Genomic DNA, 16,052 nt, shown 5'->3' with positions numbered 1-16,052 from the left:
GCTTCAGGTCCCATTGGTTCAATTCGTATAAAACTTTAGGGTCGGACGAGTTATTTGCACGGACGTTAAAACGTCTGACAGTGAATTTAGAAATAGAAAAGAAAAATAAGACCTATACTATAAACTTAACTCAATCATTTAAAATGTTTGTCGGGATTTACTTTCACTTGTAAACCAAACTATAAACACATAATGCGAAAATTTGCTCATTTAGGCAGTTTATAGTGCAACTATGAGATTGCATAAGACGTTAACCATAGCTAACCTTAAGGTAACCTTAGATAAATGTGAAATAAAAAGCGAGAAAGAGCACAAAATAAAGCAGAATGCGCTCAATCGTCTTGTTTTCCATTCTACCGATAGGCCATGAATGCAGCATTATGCTTACTACAATTTTGGCAGTTAATGACAATGAAAATAAAAGACTGAAATTACTACAAACTGCTTTTTATAATGTAAAAATTGCCTGCAGTTATTATCTTGCATTCATGAGTCTTCTCTGTGGTCTCCTGCTTGACAGCTCCATCTCTAAAATCCTTTATCTCATAAATCCACTATCCTTCATATGCACCAAACTATCTCGGGCTTGCCTCTAACTTTGTTTCCAAACCATTCAAGCTGAGCTGTTCCTCTGGAATACTCTCTTCTAATGTTCTCCATTCTAGTTGTTTTTATTAAATTTAATAACTGAATTTGATGTTATTGACAGCTTATATATGCAATAATGTTTATTCAAGTTAAAAACGTACATTTTTGGAGCTGTAGTAGATTAAACATACAGTACACAGTTGTTGAGCCACCTCATCTTTAAGAACAGCGTCTTGATACAAACTCTTGCACTAAGACCATTTCTGATGAGGCTAATGATAATGTTAAAAGAACCACACAAGAAGAGCTCAGTGTTATATTTATTCACCTCACACACTCACCACACGGCCACCTTGTTATCTGTATGACAGCACCAAGAGGAATTCATCACCAAAACCCTAAGGTAACAGCTCGGGGATAGGAAATTATCAGTCATGCCTGGAAGTGATGAATACAGACATGGCAGCCATGTCTTTACATAAGGCATCTAGGACCAGCCTCCACCACCTTAAAATGCTGAAAAAGCTCAGTTTAGAAGATTGCAGAAGGTTGTGCAAGTCCTGGATAGTTCAGTCAACCCTTTTTATATAGGCCATGAATACAACCATCTCATGTCAAAGAAAAAAAAAAAAAAGCAGAGCACAATAGGAGCAACCAGTGAGTTCAGACATATAAATGTGTGTGTAAAGACATGCCTACTTCAGATATCAGTTATTTTCAGTAGATTTCAGGCAGCAGTAACAAATAAAAACTGATAACACTTTTCTGGACAGTCTTCTTCCACTTCCCTTTAACAGATCAGAGCACACAACAAGCAGCAAACAGTACAGAGAGACGCCTTTCCCACGAAAGCCGACCAAAGCAGCAACAACCCTTCAAAGAACAGCGCGTACACATGCACTGCATGAGTATTTCATGAGCAAACAAAGGCAGAGCGTGACAGAAAGCAAGAGCATGTATGCTTGTCACTATTTGGTTTTTTGGTAACCTTAAAATTACATAATCAAGCGAAAAACTATTCTGACTAATCTTACGTGTTATCCTGTTATAAAGCACTTTCATTTTGAAATTCTTGATTGCCGATTATGATTATTAGCTCAGTGATTCAGTCTAATTATTTCCTTTAAATCAAGACAAAAATGATCCAACTATGCTAGTATAATACATGAAATTCATAATTTAGACAGAAGACACCCATTTCTCTTTAAGTAGACAACAGTAGCGTGATTATAACACATGAACAGAACAGAAAAGCAAAACATTTAAGACAAAAATCAAATTAAATGCATAAAGATTTATCCCCCCCCCCCCAAAAAAAGGGTCAAGAGCCACACTGGAGTGTCTGTGGAGCTCTGGTTTGAGCTAAATGCTAATGCCATAATTTTTTAATCAGCACCCTAACTGATGTTGATTCAAAGGTCTATAGTTTTGCAGGTGTTTAAAAAAATAAACTTGATAAAAGTGATTGAAAATAAAGGAAAGGAACATAATTATGCATCCTATCCAATCACTGTCAGCACAAAAGGACCAATCAGTGAACAGGATTAAACCTCTGGCTGCTTCATTTCATGGCAAACACTTTCCCCTTCTCAGCCTACACTGATCTCTGCGACTCACACCTTCATTAAAACCATTCATAGTAACATTAACAGTAACACATGGCTTATAAAACTACAGTACAGTGATTAATAATATGGCCGTCCATACATGTTGTTTGGCCGGTGCAGTGTGCTCAGCTGAGCCTCACTGTTTGAATGTGCAGCTTCCCCACTGACACCATGATAATCAGAGTTTTTTCGCCCCGGTGTGCCGATCTGTGGATACGATCAGGAACACCTGAGGAGGGGCAGAGCCACGCTTGGCCGTCAGTACTGAAAGGAGATGACAGAGTTCACTTTGTAGACGTGGTACGAGCGGTTCCAGAAAACCCGTGTGAAGTAGTTTGTGTAGGGCGAGTAGTTCATCTTTATCTCGTGGCAGAATCGTCCATATTTGGAGAAGGAGTATATCTCACCTTTGTCATAGACGATCTGCAAGAGACAAACATACAGATCATGAGTGAAAGTATAAAAGACTCGAATTCTGTAGAGTTTGCAAAATATTCTGCAACTAATGTCTTGATTATAGCTAGATGATTGGATAAGTATTATTAATAACAAAGTAGTAGCAGAAAATGATTTATTCTTGGACTCCGCTAGAGTAGCTATGCGTGATTTAAAGTTAAAAATAATCTTCATTGATCATATTCTGGGTTCTTAGTGTAGCCACTGTCTGAAACATGCTATTTTAGCTCCTTTTCCTTTAAGGTCAACCATCTTCAAAAGATCTAATCAGAGGACCATATTATTGATATCCACTCAAAATTGTTCAATCTGTAAGAAATCTATAACGGAGGAAAGGGTTTAAACTCACATGTCCGTTGGAGATGTCGAGCAGGTCTTTGATCCTACAGCCCTTATTAATAGTGAGCTCACTACAAATCGACTCTTCGATGATCACGTAGTTCGTTTTTTGGGCGGTCAGGAGCTTGTAGATGTCCTCTGCAGATCTCATTGCGTACACCTGGTACGTCTGGGAAAGGAAAGATTACCTCCTTTTATTTTCTGTTAAACTTCAGTTAATTTCATTTCAATATTATTTGTGTTGCGCCAAATCACAAAAACAGCCAGTTTAAGGTGCTTTACATTTTAAAGACCCAACAATAAAACTAATAATTTACTTTGAAACATGTGGAACATCAGTCTCTGTTTGGACTAAAATTCACATTCAGCACTTTAACCAATATGACTAACAGGCATTTTTTATAGCTGATTATAAGACAAGTATCTTCTTGACAGCAGCACTGTTAAGGTAACAGATATGTTGTCAATGAAAACTCACATCTTCAGTCCTCTTCAGCAGGTTGATGTCTGAATAAAGAGGTAAACTAGTTACAGCTGAACCCGAACACAACTTCACTGCTCCCAGCAGCTGTGGACTGCCTGCGAACACAGCTGCCACCGGAGCCTGTGACCTACATGAGGAGGAAAGACGATGGTTGATGCCATGATAAAATACTTTACAAATATCTTTATAAATACAGGAAGTTCTAAAGACCCACTTGATCCAGCTCATCAGCTCCACTGTGTCTCCATCGTAGAACTCCTGCAGTTCTGATAACTCTGCTAAGACGCGAGGGGAGAACTGCAGAATGGGAGAGAAAGAGCGTTACGCAGGAGATATAAAGTGTGTCTAACATAAAGAGCTCCCACGTAAAAGGGGCTGAACGCCTCACCTCTCTCCACAAACTGAAGCAAATGATTGTGGGAACAGCTGTGCTCAGAATCAAGGACTGGAGGGTAAAAAGAAAAGAAAACACGGTTAGCAACTGTGTCGATACTTACTCCTTTCTCTTCATGAGGGGAAAAACATTTTTTTAAATTTAGCTTTAATGTATTTATTGAACTGTTTTGTAATATATTCAGATTTTTGTAAACGTATTTTTACTTCTACTGCCTCCTTTTACTTACTGAATGTCTTTATGTTATCTTCTTTATTTAAGTGAACTTCTTTCTGTGTAATTTTTACTTTATTGAGAGATCTATTTTGTCATATTGTATTATAATACACTATTCCTCTTCATTTAAGCTGCTTATACCAAAACGATTATAATAAAGTTCATCTTTAACTTTGATGTTTCAGTATCTTCTTTTAGCTTCTTCTTTAAGTTCTTACTTCATGTTATAAGCTAAAAAAACGATTTAAAGATAATGATAAAGATAAGTAAAAAGTGAAAACAAATACAATACAGAATAATGAGGCTTTCAACAATAAGAAAACGCATGGTAAATGTGTTTTATTTTCTGGACTTATATAGCGCTTTTTACAACATGCCTCATTCACCTATTCACACAAACACCTTCTGAAGTGCTTTCTATCTAGCACTCACACACTTTCACACTCCAATGGATGCACTGGAGAGCAACTTGGGGTTATCATCTTGCCCAATGATAAGTGGCAAGAAGAGTGGAGCAGCTAGGATCGAACCACCAACCTTCCAATCATTAGACTACTTGCTCTACCTATACTTCGTGTGCTACAGCCAGGAATACAAAATAAGGACAACAACCACCATAAGCTGGTTAAAAAAGGACAGAGTTTAGATGGGGATGGGGTATGAGCCTAGACTTAAAAAGAGAAATGTAGGGTGCTATTTTTATGTCAAGGTGTAACCGATTCCACAATTGTGGAGCAGTGACTGTAAAGGCTCTGTAACTTTGTTGTTTGAGGCGCAACCTTGGGACATGTAACATTTAGAGATCATGACTTGTAATATAAGCCAGGGCTTTCCCATTAAGGGCCTTAAAACAATCAGTAAAATCTTAAACTGAATTCTAAAATAAACAGGAAGCCAGTGCAGTGAGGCTACGACTGGGCTGATGGGCTCATATTTGGTAGTGCCAGTCAGCATTCTTACTGTGCAACCATCTGCAAAAAAACAGAGGGAGATCTAGGTATAGTGAGGTACAATAATCCAGATGTGAAATAATAAAAGCACGGATGACTTTTTCCAGAACACGCAAAGACAGGAAAGATTTGAGTTTGGCATTGACTCTTAACTTGCTTGTCAAAGCAAAACTTTGAGTCAAAAATAACATCCAGGTCTAATTTGATACAGTCTGTTGGCCAGAACCCTGAGTTACCCAGATGAATCAAATGGAGTTAGAGTCTGGGTGCAAAAATTAGACAATAGAATTAGGTATAGAAAAAAAATCACTTGTCTGAATGTGTGTAATTGGGGTAAGTGATGTTTGAAATAAAAGGTGCTTTGAATGCTCAGTTAGAGGGAATAAGTACTCCACAGGTATCAGTCCATTTACCATAAATATGGGATGAGATTATCTAAAATATTGGCAAAAGAACTAGATTTGAATGGACCAAAGATTTGTCACTGTTTAGTCATCTAACCTTTAATTTCTTCAAGATAGTAAGAAATCCTGAGATTTTCTACTGTCTTCATCAGCATAGAAATGAAATGAAATAATATGGCTGCTAATACTACCAATAGAAGCTGATATGAACAGAAGAGGACTGGGCCCAGGATAGAGCCCTGAGGGACCCCACAAGACAAATGGGCAAGGAGTGATACACACAATAGGCATACAGAAAGTCCTATCCACAAGACAGCATCTGAACAAGAGGTCCAACAAAATCAGTACTGCATTATCACCTGAATCTAATGGGAGTAACAGATCATCGGTCAGTTTCAACAAAGCTGTTTCAGTGCTGTGAACAGCTCTGAAGCCCAAATAAAACAGTTCAAATATCTCATTTGAGTTCAGGAATGACAAACTGTGACAGGATCCATTCATTCCTTTGGATATTACCGGCAATTTATAGATAATATACTATTTGTTTGGAAACTTAGCATAAAGGTAAGTTAAAGAGACGGTATATACCTAAACCTCCCCTTCTGTGCAGACTGTATTAAAAGAAACCTGTTTACTTTAAGACATTTGGTTTTGTTTCTCATCCACTATAAACAAACATCCATACCAATACTACAGGGTGGATGGACTTCAGTTTGAGCCACTTAAACACTGTCATCCAGAGGTCAGGAGAACAAACCCCAAATGCTGTAAACATGCAGACGTATGGTGTCCATAAATACTTCATCCTGCAAGACAGAAGAACATAGGCGATGAAAAGCTGTGCTGAATAACATATGGTGAACAAACCTCAATTATTAAAAAAACCAAAAAAACCCAACGTACCCATCGAAGAGCAGAGCGAGACCCCCAAACAGCATGGTGTGGAAAACATGATAGACGACCTCTGGCTTCTCTCCTATTCCTCCATTTTCAAGGCTATAGGTTTTGCACAATGGCTGACCGCTGTGAGGGGAAATTACATTAAGATTTTAGCCAAAAGTATAAATATAATGACTGCTTAAAAACAACAACAACACAAGAGTCACCAGCATATGTCACTGTGTTATTGGGCAAACACATTTTGCTAACATAGTATCAACTACCAGTTAATTATTAATCTACTAGACACATGAAGACTGCATTTGTTATCAATTTGCATATTCAGTTCAATTCAATAGTTTGGTACAAACATTTAATTTCATTCAATTTCCCACAATATCAGCTCATCTGTTGGAAAGCTGGTTATCATTGTTGATCAACATCTGAACTTTGAATTTCATATCTCTAAGTTCATCCAGTCTTGTTTCCTTCATAAAAGAGAAACTGCAAAAATCCTGTACTGTCATTTATTCATTTTGAACTTTTAGTGCACACTTTAATTTTCACCTGCCTTGAGTATTGTAACTCTATTTTTATTTGCATCTCTCAAATCTTACTAATCCAACTTCAACTGGTCCAGAATGCAGGCTGCTAATGAGAACTAGCAGGCGTTTGCACATCATTTTCATAAGATAAGAGATAACTCTTTATTGTCATTGCACAGTCATACATAGTACAGTAGTACAATGAAATTGGAAAAACTGTCCTACGTCGGCACTACATATAACACAACACGACACGATATGACACATCACAACGTAACAAACAACACAACACAGTATATTAACTTAGTATAAAAAAGAAGAATAAGTGTATGTGTATTGCACACTGTTATTATTGCACATTAATTATTATTGCACCTTGTTATGAATATAAATATTATTGTTATTGTTTTAAACATTGTTACCTCCCCCTAAAAAGTCCAGGGAGGTATCCAGTCAGGTCAGCTATTTACATTGATCAGGGCTATTGCCCTGTTGTAAAAGCTGTCCTTGAGTCTATTTGTTCGGGACCTCAGCAGCCTGAACCTCCTGCCAGACGGCAGCAGCTTAAACACCCGGTGTCCTGGGTGTGTGCAGTCCCGTAGGATGCTGCGTGCCCTCTTGAGACAGCGAGTGCTGTACAGGTCCTTCAGGGAGGGAAGAGGATGTCCAATGATTTTTTGGGCCATGTTGATGACCCTCTGGAGTGCCTTTCTGTGTGCTGTGGTGCAGCTGGAGAACCACACACCGATGCAATATGTCAGCACACTTTCAATGGAGCAGCGGTAGAAGACGGTCAGCAGCTCCTTCTTCAGGTCCATTTTTCTGAGGATTCTCAGAAAGTGGAGACGCTGTTGGGCCTTCTTTAAGACCGCAGAGGTGTTAGAGCTCCATTGGAGGTCTGTGTCTATGTGCACACCCAGAAACTTGAAACTGGAGACCCTTTCCACGCACTCCCCGTTGATGCTGACAGGCTGCAGCTCGGACTTCCTCCTTCTGAAGTCAACTACCAGTTCTTTTGTTTTGGTGGTATTGAGGTCCAGGTTGTTGTCTGCACACCAATCTGACAGCCTCTGAACTTCAGCTCTGTATGCAGTCTCATCTCCCCCTGAGATGAGCCCCACCACAGTGGTATCATCTGCAAACTTGATGACTGTGTTGTCTGGGTGGGAACTAACACAGTCATGTGTGTACAGAGTGTACAGTAGGGGACTCAGTACACAGCCTTGTGGAGAGCCGGTGTTGAGGCTGAGGGCTGAGGAAAGATGAGGCCCCACTCTAACTCTCTGTACACGGTCTGAGAGGAAGTCTCTGATCCAGCGGCAGGTGGTGGAAGGAAGTCCAATTTCCAGCAGTTTATCTATTAGTCTGTCCGGGAGTATCGTATTGAAAGCAGAGCTAAAGTCAACAAAGAGCAGCCTGGCGTAACGGCCCTGCACTTCCAGGTGAGAGATGGTGGTGTGGAGCGTTGTAGCAATGGCATCTTCAGTTGATCTGTTAGCTCTGTATGCAAACTGGAGCGGGTCGAGTGTGGGTGGCAGGCAGGACATGATGTGACGTCGGACCAGTTTCTCAAAGCACTTCATTATAACAGGTGTTAGAGCAACTGGTCGGTAGTCGTTGAGGCTGCTAATGTTAGTACGCTTTGGCAGTGGGACAATTGTGGCTGACTTTAGGCACGGCGGGATGCAGGACTGGGACAGTGAAGTGTTGAAGATCTTAGTGAAGACCCCAGCCAGCTGGTCTGCACACTCTTTTAGGACCTTTGCGGTTACCCTTTGCGGTAACCTCCTTGCTTCCCTTCACTGGCTTCCAATGAAATTCAGAATTCACTTCAAAATTCAGATACAACTCATCAAGTGCTACACGGCCAGGCTACTGCTAACACAGCAGAGCTACTGAAACCTTATAAGAGGAGTCTCAACAGCTTCTTAGATCATCCTCTCTCATTGAAAAATCAGAAGTAACCATGCTTTTGAGATTATAGGGTCTGAACCTTGGAACAGCCATCGGGAGAGTCTGTGCTTTCAACAACATCTGAAAAATTATTTTTAAACGTTAGCCTTTTATTAATACTTCTCCGATTAATTTTGGCCATACTCTCCATCTAATGAATGTATAGAAGTGTGCATGCTGGAATAAATGAATGACTGTATGTTGATTATGTGTTTGTATTAAACGTGTCACTTTTATTCAAACTGTGAAGCACTTTGTAACTGTGCTTTTTAAAAAGTGCTGCACAAATAAATGTATTATTATGAGTAACAACTATAAAGGAGCTTTTTACGACTTACGTAGTTAGCCTGTCCAAAGGTTTTGTTAAGTTAGTGGTTTGGTAACTTAGTGACAGGTGTGCCAATTCAGCTGCTGCAATTGGTCTAGCAACGTGGATCAGGTTCACCTTATCTCCACTTCTTTACCATGTTTATGCTGTTGGCAACTTGAGCAACTAGGCAACTTGAGGCTTTAAAACAAGACTTCAGAAACCAGCTGATGACAGCATGGTGCTGTCTGTTGTTAGACCAGAAAGATTTTGCACCACGAGTGTTTCACCTGAGCCTTCTGTAGATTGCCTGTAAGGCTGAAAGCAGGCAGACGGCGAGCACGAGGAAGTAGAAGGGGAGGACCGAGGCCTGCGTCAGACGTAGAAATAAGTCCTGACCGGGCGTTTGGAAACTCTCCTGGCACAAGAGGAAGTTGGGGACAAAGTCGCTGAAGAGAAGAAAAAAGAAGATTATTATGTTAGATTACATCAGATTAGTTCTCACTAATAAGGTTACTGCTCTAAGTCAATAACAAAAAACACGACTCACGTTGTTGTGTTGAGTCCAAATTTTACTTCAAGGAACTTCAATATGAAGTCACTCTCATTTGCAGCAATTAGTTTCTGTAAATAAAAAAACAAAACACTGCATTCAACCCAAAAACTGAAACTGAGTATCAGCCACTGAATGCTACACAGATGCCCTGCTCCCATATGACTTACCTTGACCAAATAACTGTAGGTGATCCCAGAGGTGAAGACCAGGTAAAAATGTAGGAAGAGCTTCATCACTCTTGCCACAAGAGGACCCACCTTCATCCTTTGCTAGAAAAAAAGTGCAAATGTTAATGGAGCTACTCCCATTTGAAAAGCTCCAAGCTGAAAACAATTTTCACTTTAAAGAGTTTATCTAATGTCATGACTGAGCTGCGAGGGGGAAGCTAACTCTACCTGGAAGTACCTCGCAAGAACCGAGCCAATGAGGAGGCTGAGCAGAGGTGAGCTGAGCAGGGCTGTGTTCTGAAACTGGAACATGTAGGCCAGGAACAAGGAGCTGAGGTACACCTTGTGGATGTCAGCCATCTGTTCATCCCAGAAATGGAGAGATGAAGAAGAAAAAGACAGCCAATCAGAGAAGAGAAAATAAAACACAGTTTTATTTAAACAGTCGGCAGGATTTTCCCTGTTTTAAACCCACAAGTTGCATTAAAAAAACATCATAAATGCAAAATTGTTAGTTTAAAGTAATATAGAGTAAGAACCTGCTGCAATTTCTGAAGAAAACTGTATGAAATTTCAGAAGTTCAAGCTACGACTGTGTTACCTTACGTGGTGGCACCAGGTCAAAAGAATCAAGTAGAAAAAGACAGAAGCCTTGGATGAAGAGCACGTAGTGACTGTGTTCCCAGACCAGGAGGAAGGTGAAGGTGGTGGCACTCATGGTAAGATAGCAGAACATCTACAGAGGATGAGACTCAATCATTAGTGCAATGTTCTAGCTCACATTACTTCTTTTTTTGTGTGTGTTAATGAGGCTCATGAGGGGCTCACCTCAGTTGAAGAGCCGATTTTGTTTCTCAGGAATCCAGTCAAAGCTGTGACCTGCCAGGAGAAGTAAGGCAGAGCCCAGTTGTCCCGCAGAGGAATAGCATGATCCACTTTGGTTGTATCTGCTCTGTGGGAGAAAAGAAACAGAATTAAATACAACTTTATTAATCATTTTAATAGAGGAGGATGTTTGTAGCATTAGTCACCAGAAAGGTTTTACTGGAATGAGAAAACATGAACAGACAGGCAAAGAAACTTCATGCTTAAGGAAACGTTTGTTCACCTTACCTGTTGATCACATACCAGGCCACGGCCAACATGCCAGCCACCCAGGTGCCACTCATCACCCAGCTGCACACAAAGAGGGCAGTGACGTAGACCGCCTGCAGGCCCAAAACTGCTCCAATGTAGAAGTAAATCGGTTCCACGAAATCCTGTTTTATCAAGGGAAGCAGTGGAAAAAGACAAAGACGGTGATCCTTAAAAAGTGTCTGTGGTCAAACCTTAAAGTGGCAGAATGAAGCCACTTTTAATTGTGATTTTTCACTCCTAATCACTTCATTATAATAATGTCCATAGCTAGCAGTACTAATGCAGCAACATTTACTCCTGCAGAAGCCTAGAGGCAGATGCTTAATGCCAAAAACACTGATGAAAACAGCTCAGCTGACGTAGGTAAGCCGGGTTAATCAGCTGTGACAGTAAAACAGGGTCTGCTTTGTTTGGGCAGCCTTATTGCTCCAAGACTTATCAAAGCATAAATTATACTGAAGTTTGACCAGTTTGAGTTTTAGGACTTGTACTAACATATTCCCACACTCTCTTTGCTTTTTCCATGTACGGTGCGTTTAACACGGGTATGTACGGCCTCTGTACCACTAGTTTCTATTTGGATTTCCATTCTCTGCTGTAAGCCAGACTTTTGTTATGCAGTCAAACCATTTATGTTTTAAACCACTCCAAAGCAATTGTATTTTATGTGCAAAATTGCACACACTTTAAACGTAATACTTGATTCTCTTTGCTGCTGCACATGACACACAAATGCAAACTAAATATGGAAATGTTCTGCTCTCTCTCATATCCCTGCTCTAACATACTCAGGATACTTGCATTTGTACAGCTGTTATAGTTAGGACTTTAACGCCTTTCATTTTAAACTATTTTTATGTAATTTATACGTACAAAAAGGGAAAAATATCTATATCTATCAGTTTCAAATGAACAGAAATGGTGAGTTAAAGCATTGTCTTATGCACTCCTTTAATATTAAAAAGCGCAAACCACTAAAACAGTGCACTGAAGCACTAACATCAGAACTATATCTTAAATATCCCACCTTAAGTATTTTTGTTTGACAGATTAAAGCCAAAAAAGCCCAAATATCTGAATACGAGGAGCACAACCTGACAGAAACAGACTTATCTGAACTGGAAATGCATAGAAACATTGCCAACATTCAGACCTTGCAGCTGAATACCAAACATTATAGTTAGCTAAATGCTCCTACACCATTAAAGTCAAATAAATGGAAATAAAAAAGCAGCATTGCTCAGTTTGGCAAAGGAACTTTTGTCCCACTCTTCTCCCTTTTCTGCTGCCATTAACCCAACCCCCCAGTATTTCTAATGCCTCACGAAAATGACTACAAAAACAAACACTGGAGGTCACATTACATCTTCAGCTCTGCATTTTGAGTCAACTGAACTATTCTGGCTATTTCCAGACAAAAGTGAATGGAGAAAGCAAAGAGAACTAATGGGTTGTTTCCCCTGAAGATGAAAGAACCTTCTGTCCAGACAGAAGGTTCTTTTATGAATTTAAAGACTCAGTCCTTTTAAGGACCCAAATCAACATTTTACTATTTATGGACCCAGGGACAAACCTTGCTTATTGAAAGAGAAGGCACTCAGCCTCCAAGAATGAGAGTGGACGTCACAGTGGTTTTTATGCTTCATTTTGCTTTGAGATACACACACAAAGAAGACAACCCAGGAAATGTAAAATCTGATTAAATAAATCCTCACCTGGCTGCCTGTGACTCTGTATATGAAGCTTGTGATGAGCTCCGGATAAAGAGACAAACGCTCGACTGCGTTAATGGTCTGACCTGAAACGGTCCTGTTATCTACCACCAGCTCATAAAACCCTGTAAAACACAAAACAACAGAGCTGAGTCATAAGGAAAGCAGAACATTAAAGTCATTATCTGTGCTATCTGTGGACTATTTTAAACTCTGAATCATATAAATCTACTCTATTATAGAGTCCAAGAATAAAAATATGGAAAAAATATTGAAAATTCGCTAAGCCTTTCATGAAGCAGGCAGTGTGCTCGTACCTCGCTCAAAGGATGGTGCTGCGATCAAACGCTTGTAGTAGTAATAATAGACCCCACTGCCTCCCTGGAAAGTGATTTCACGTTCCAGCTCCTTAGAAATATACAAAGTAAATTTTAGAGCTCGTACGATTGGGCAGCAAAGTAAAGATAAAAAAGGAAAAGAAAAAAAAGTCACCCACCTGTCGAGTTGAAAACCAGAACTTCCTGTCATGATATGTGGACAGATACACTGCATACAGCATGCCACAGGCAACAGATGCCAGACATCCAAAGAACACCCGGACTAGCCGCTGTAAGAAAACAGCTGAGGAGAAGAAGCATTAACAGTAAAAAACAACATCATCAACAAAAAAAGCTTCTGTAGGTCTTAAATGTGAGAGGAAAGATTTTTTACTCACACACTTTAAATAACCATTTTCTACCACACACTATTTCTCTTTGTAGCTGCAAACTGAGCTGAACAGAGAGATCAATATCATATACTACTATGACAAAAATAACACACAAAAAATAACATTACACCTGCCACCAAAGTACAGCCAGAGACATTTTATATTTAGTCTCCTACACATTGCAACACGTGCAAAAAAAACAAAACTTCTTCAGAGATGTCTAAAAATCTTACAGTACATACAAATTTGGTGACGTATGTACAAAAACTCTGCGAGATGGAAAAATACACTTAACTGCAATTTCAGTGTTTACTGGAAGCCACAGATGCAATATTTCATGACTCATGAAGTCGAGACATATGTTTTAGTACATTTGATCCAACACCACTGCAGGACAGTCGACTTCTGTTACTTCACTGAGTCACCATGGCATGTGTTTCAGCACCTGGTTGTACTTTTGATACCTCTCTTATCTGTATTTGAAGCATTTTCAATTACTCTCCTACAGCGTCTAACATTTACTAAGCTTTCTAAGGGTGTGCTCACAGTAGGCTCGGTTGCCTTTTACCATGTTTGAGCACAGAGCCCCCTTCCTCCTCACACTTCCCTTAATGTTTCGGGCCCCAGCGCTTCAGTTTGTCTCAGCATCTCAACTGTTCACTCTTTCATTCTCTCACTATTTTTGAACGGCACAAGCATTCCTGAAAAGCTTGCTTGCAGAGCAAAATTAGGTTAAAGATTTTATGTATTTTGTGGATTCGTTATGTGGCGCTGTCTTCACTGATTTGTTATTTACCTAACCAGCTAACTTTCATAGCTGGAACTCGATTAGTGTACTTTGCCCAAAAAGAACTTGCTCAACCTTGCCCTGGCTACTTCCTTAACTCGCCCATGGCACATTTGCCGAACTGTGTCTCTGCACATCAAACAGCTCTATTAATGAGAAGGTCAGCACTCACAAGTATGTAAAGAATATTTTTAATTTTGCATGACAGTAAAAATTAAGAGATGTGTTTCATCCAATGGCTTTCTTCAGTGTTTCTGATATGCAATAAAAGCACATAAAGGATAATAATAATAATAATAATAATAATAATAATGGAGGTAGAAAAATTACAATCGGTCATTTCATGTCTTTAATCATACATACCAACATAATAACACATAAATAAGCTAAGGCATCGAGTCTTTACACTCAATGCTATTCCTTCTGAAATTGCAAACCACTACACTATGGAGCCACCAAAATATGACATACATAAACATGCATTTATGTAGCTTTTTTTTTTTTTTTTTACTTAATTTGAAAGTACAACTACTAAACTACAAGGCTTTGCATGATTCACATTTTCTCCTCCCCCTGACTGGCTGAACCTTGCAAAGGGGGGGGGGGTTGAACAGCAGGTGGGTGGAGCTTCCACGCCTGAGATGTTCTTACTGACATCATTCAGAGCTACAAATGCAGAAAAACTGTCTGAAACAGAGCATCTACAGCAGACTAAAGCTTTTGTCTCACGGGGATCACTTCATGGAAGCATAATAGGTCCCCATTAATGTACAGCATGAACCTGACCATCAAATTGTTTGTTTTTTAAACGCCACTGAGCAGCGTATGAAGTGGGCTGGTATGTAAGAAATGGACTTACATGCAGATAAGCCCTTGGCTTTGACACATGACTGGGCTCTGCTTGATTCTTCCTGTTCATGCTGACCGCCTTTAACTTCACCTTCATCTTTCTGCTGCGAGCCATCAGCCGCTGCAGTGCTGGACCCATTCACCTGTTCAACATCTGGTGCTAGAGCAGAGAGAGACTGGCTGTCACAGCATCGACACAGAAATGTGCTCTGACAAACTGTTTCTCCACTGGAAGCTACACAGCTCATGTTCAGTTAGCAAACTGCTAAGTTAGCTCAACTTACGTTTGGTCTCCAGCTCCGACTCCTTTTGTTTCTCTTCCTCTTCATTATCTCCTTCCAAAGTTTCTGATTTCCGGCATCTTAATTCAGTCATGACTAAATCAAATTAAGCCAAGAGGATCTGTCTGGTGTGTTCAGGCAGCAGCATGCTAACTAAAAAGCAGTTAGCTAATCTAAGATCAAATCGATAAGATAAGCTCTTTAAGGTAAACTCAGCAGATGACAGGCTCCAAACGTTACTTTACTCAAGAGATTTTATCCTTCACGAACTTGTAGAACGACAGCGGCACAGCTGCAGAGTTTAGTTTAGTGGTGCCTGTGTGGAGGACTGAAGTTAGCGCTACTGCTGGGCGGAAGTTGCAGATGACAACAGAAAGCAGCGAAGAAGAATCCAGACCAAACTCAATGGAATATTTGTCTAATTTAAGACAAATAAACGCCAGCAAAACGCAAAATAAATAAATACAAATAAAAGAACTTTGATTATAAATAACATTTACCTTTCTAAAGTATTCAGACCACGTTTTAACACTGCCATTAACGTGTTCTTTTTCGCATTATTTCTTAAAGCAAATTTCCATTAAATTGATACCTGACATTTAAAAAAAAATCTATTTATGTATTTTTAAAGTACTGTATTGGTATTTCTTTGCATTTTCATTACTTTTACTTTCTTAAAAATATATATTAGAAGTGCTTCTTGTCAGTTATTATAATCTTATACAAGGACAT

The 16,052-nt window shown here is 39.5% G+C and overlaps 1 protein-coding gene across 2 annotated transcripts; it reads right to left on the bottom strand.

Annotated features, from left to right (window-relative positions):
- Positions 1 to 800: 800 nt before the first annotated feature.
- On the bottom strand, positions 801 to 16,017 carry LOC147303488 (putative C-mannosyltransferase DPY19L4). 2 transcript variants are annotated; one of them, XM_086279823.1, is made up of 20 exons: positions 15,324 to 16,017; positions 15,050 to 15,199; positions 13,191 to 13,315; positions 13,012 to 13,102; positions 12,698 to 12,819; positions 10,959 to 11,104; positions 10,674 to 10,797; positions 10,447 to 10,581; positions 10,074 to 10,205; positions 9,846 to 9,947; positions 9,673 to 9,746; positions 9,413 to 9,571; positions 6,342 to 6,461; positions 6,124 to 6,244; positions 3,863 to 3,919; positions 3,689 to 3,771; positions 3,469 to 3,601; positions 3,001 to 3,159; positions 2,603 to 2,618; positions 801 to 2,459 (listed from the first exon to the last, which is right to left on the bottom strand). In XM_086279823.1, exons 1-20 carry the CDS (start codon positions 15,412 to 15,414, stop codon positions 2,374 to 2,376), a joined length of 2,226 nt encoding a protein of 741 aa, XP_086135949.1. In that variant the 5' UTR covers positions 15,415 to 16,017; the 3' UTR covers positions 801 to 2,373. The 2 variants fall into 2 exon arrangements, with proteins under 2 accessions (XP_086135949.1, XP_086135948.1); XM_086279822.1 differs by having other exon boundaries at positions 801 to 2,618.
- Between the last annotated feature and the right edge of the window lie 35 nt (positions 16,018 to 16,052).

This window comes from Aulonocara sp. 'chitande type north' Nkhata Bay, linkage group LG22 (assembly GCF_057382095.1).
Source record: "Aulonocara sp. 'chitande type north' Nkhata Bay isolate Kocher_YH1m ecotype deep benthic linkage group LG22, A_spYH_male_GT1.1, whole genome shotgun sequence".
In the NCBI taxonomy this organism is placed as follows: domain Eukaryota; kingdom Metazoa; phylum Chordata; class Actinopteri; order Cichliformes; family Cichlidae; genus Aulonocara; species Aulonocara sp. 'chitande type north' Nkhata Bay.
Note: the sequence above shows the minus strand (reverse complement) of the source record. Positions and strands in the feature narration are given on the sequence as shown.

What these genes read in the sequence shown, in the direction of transcription:
- LOC147303488 (XM_086279822.1), bottom strand. Translation starts at nt 15,414, where the DNA reads ATGACTGAATTAAGATGCCGGAAATCAGAAACTTTGGAAGGAGATAAT. An exon ending in GCTTCAGTTTGTGGAGAGAG is followed by an intron (nt 3,772 to 3,862) that starts GTGAGGCGTTCA and finishes CCCATTCTGCAG; the next exon opens with TTCTCCCCTCGCGTCTTAGC. An exon ending in TGCTGAAGAGGACTGAAGAT is followed by an intron (nt 3,160 to 3,468) that starts GTGAGTTTTCAT and finishes TTCCTTTCCCAG; the next exon opens with ACGTACCAGGTGTACGCAAT.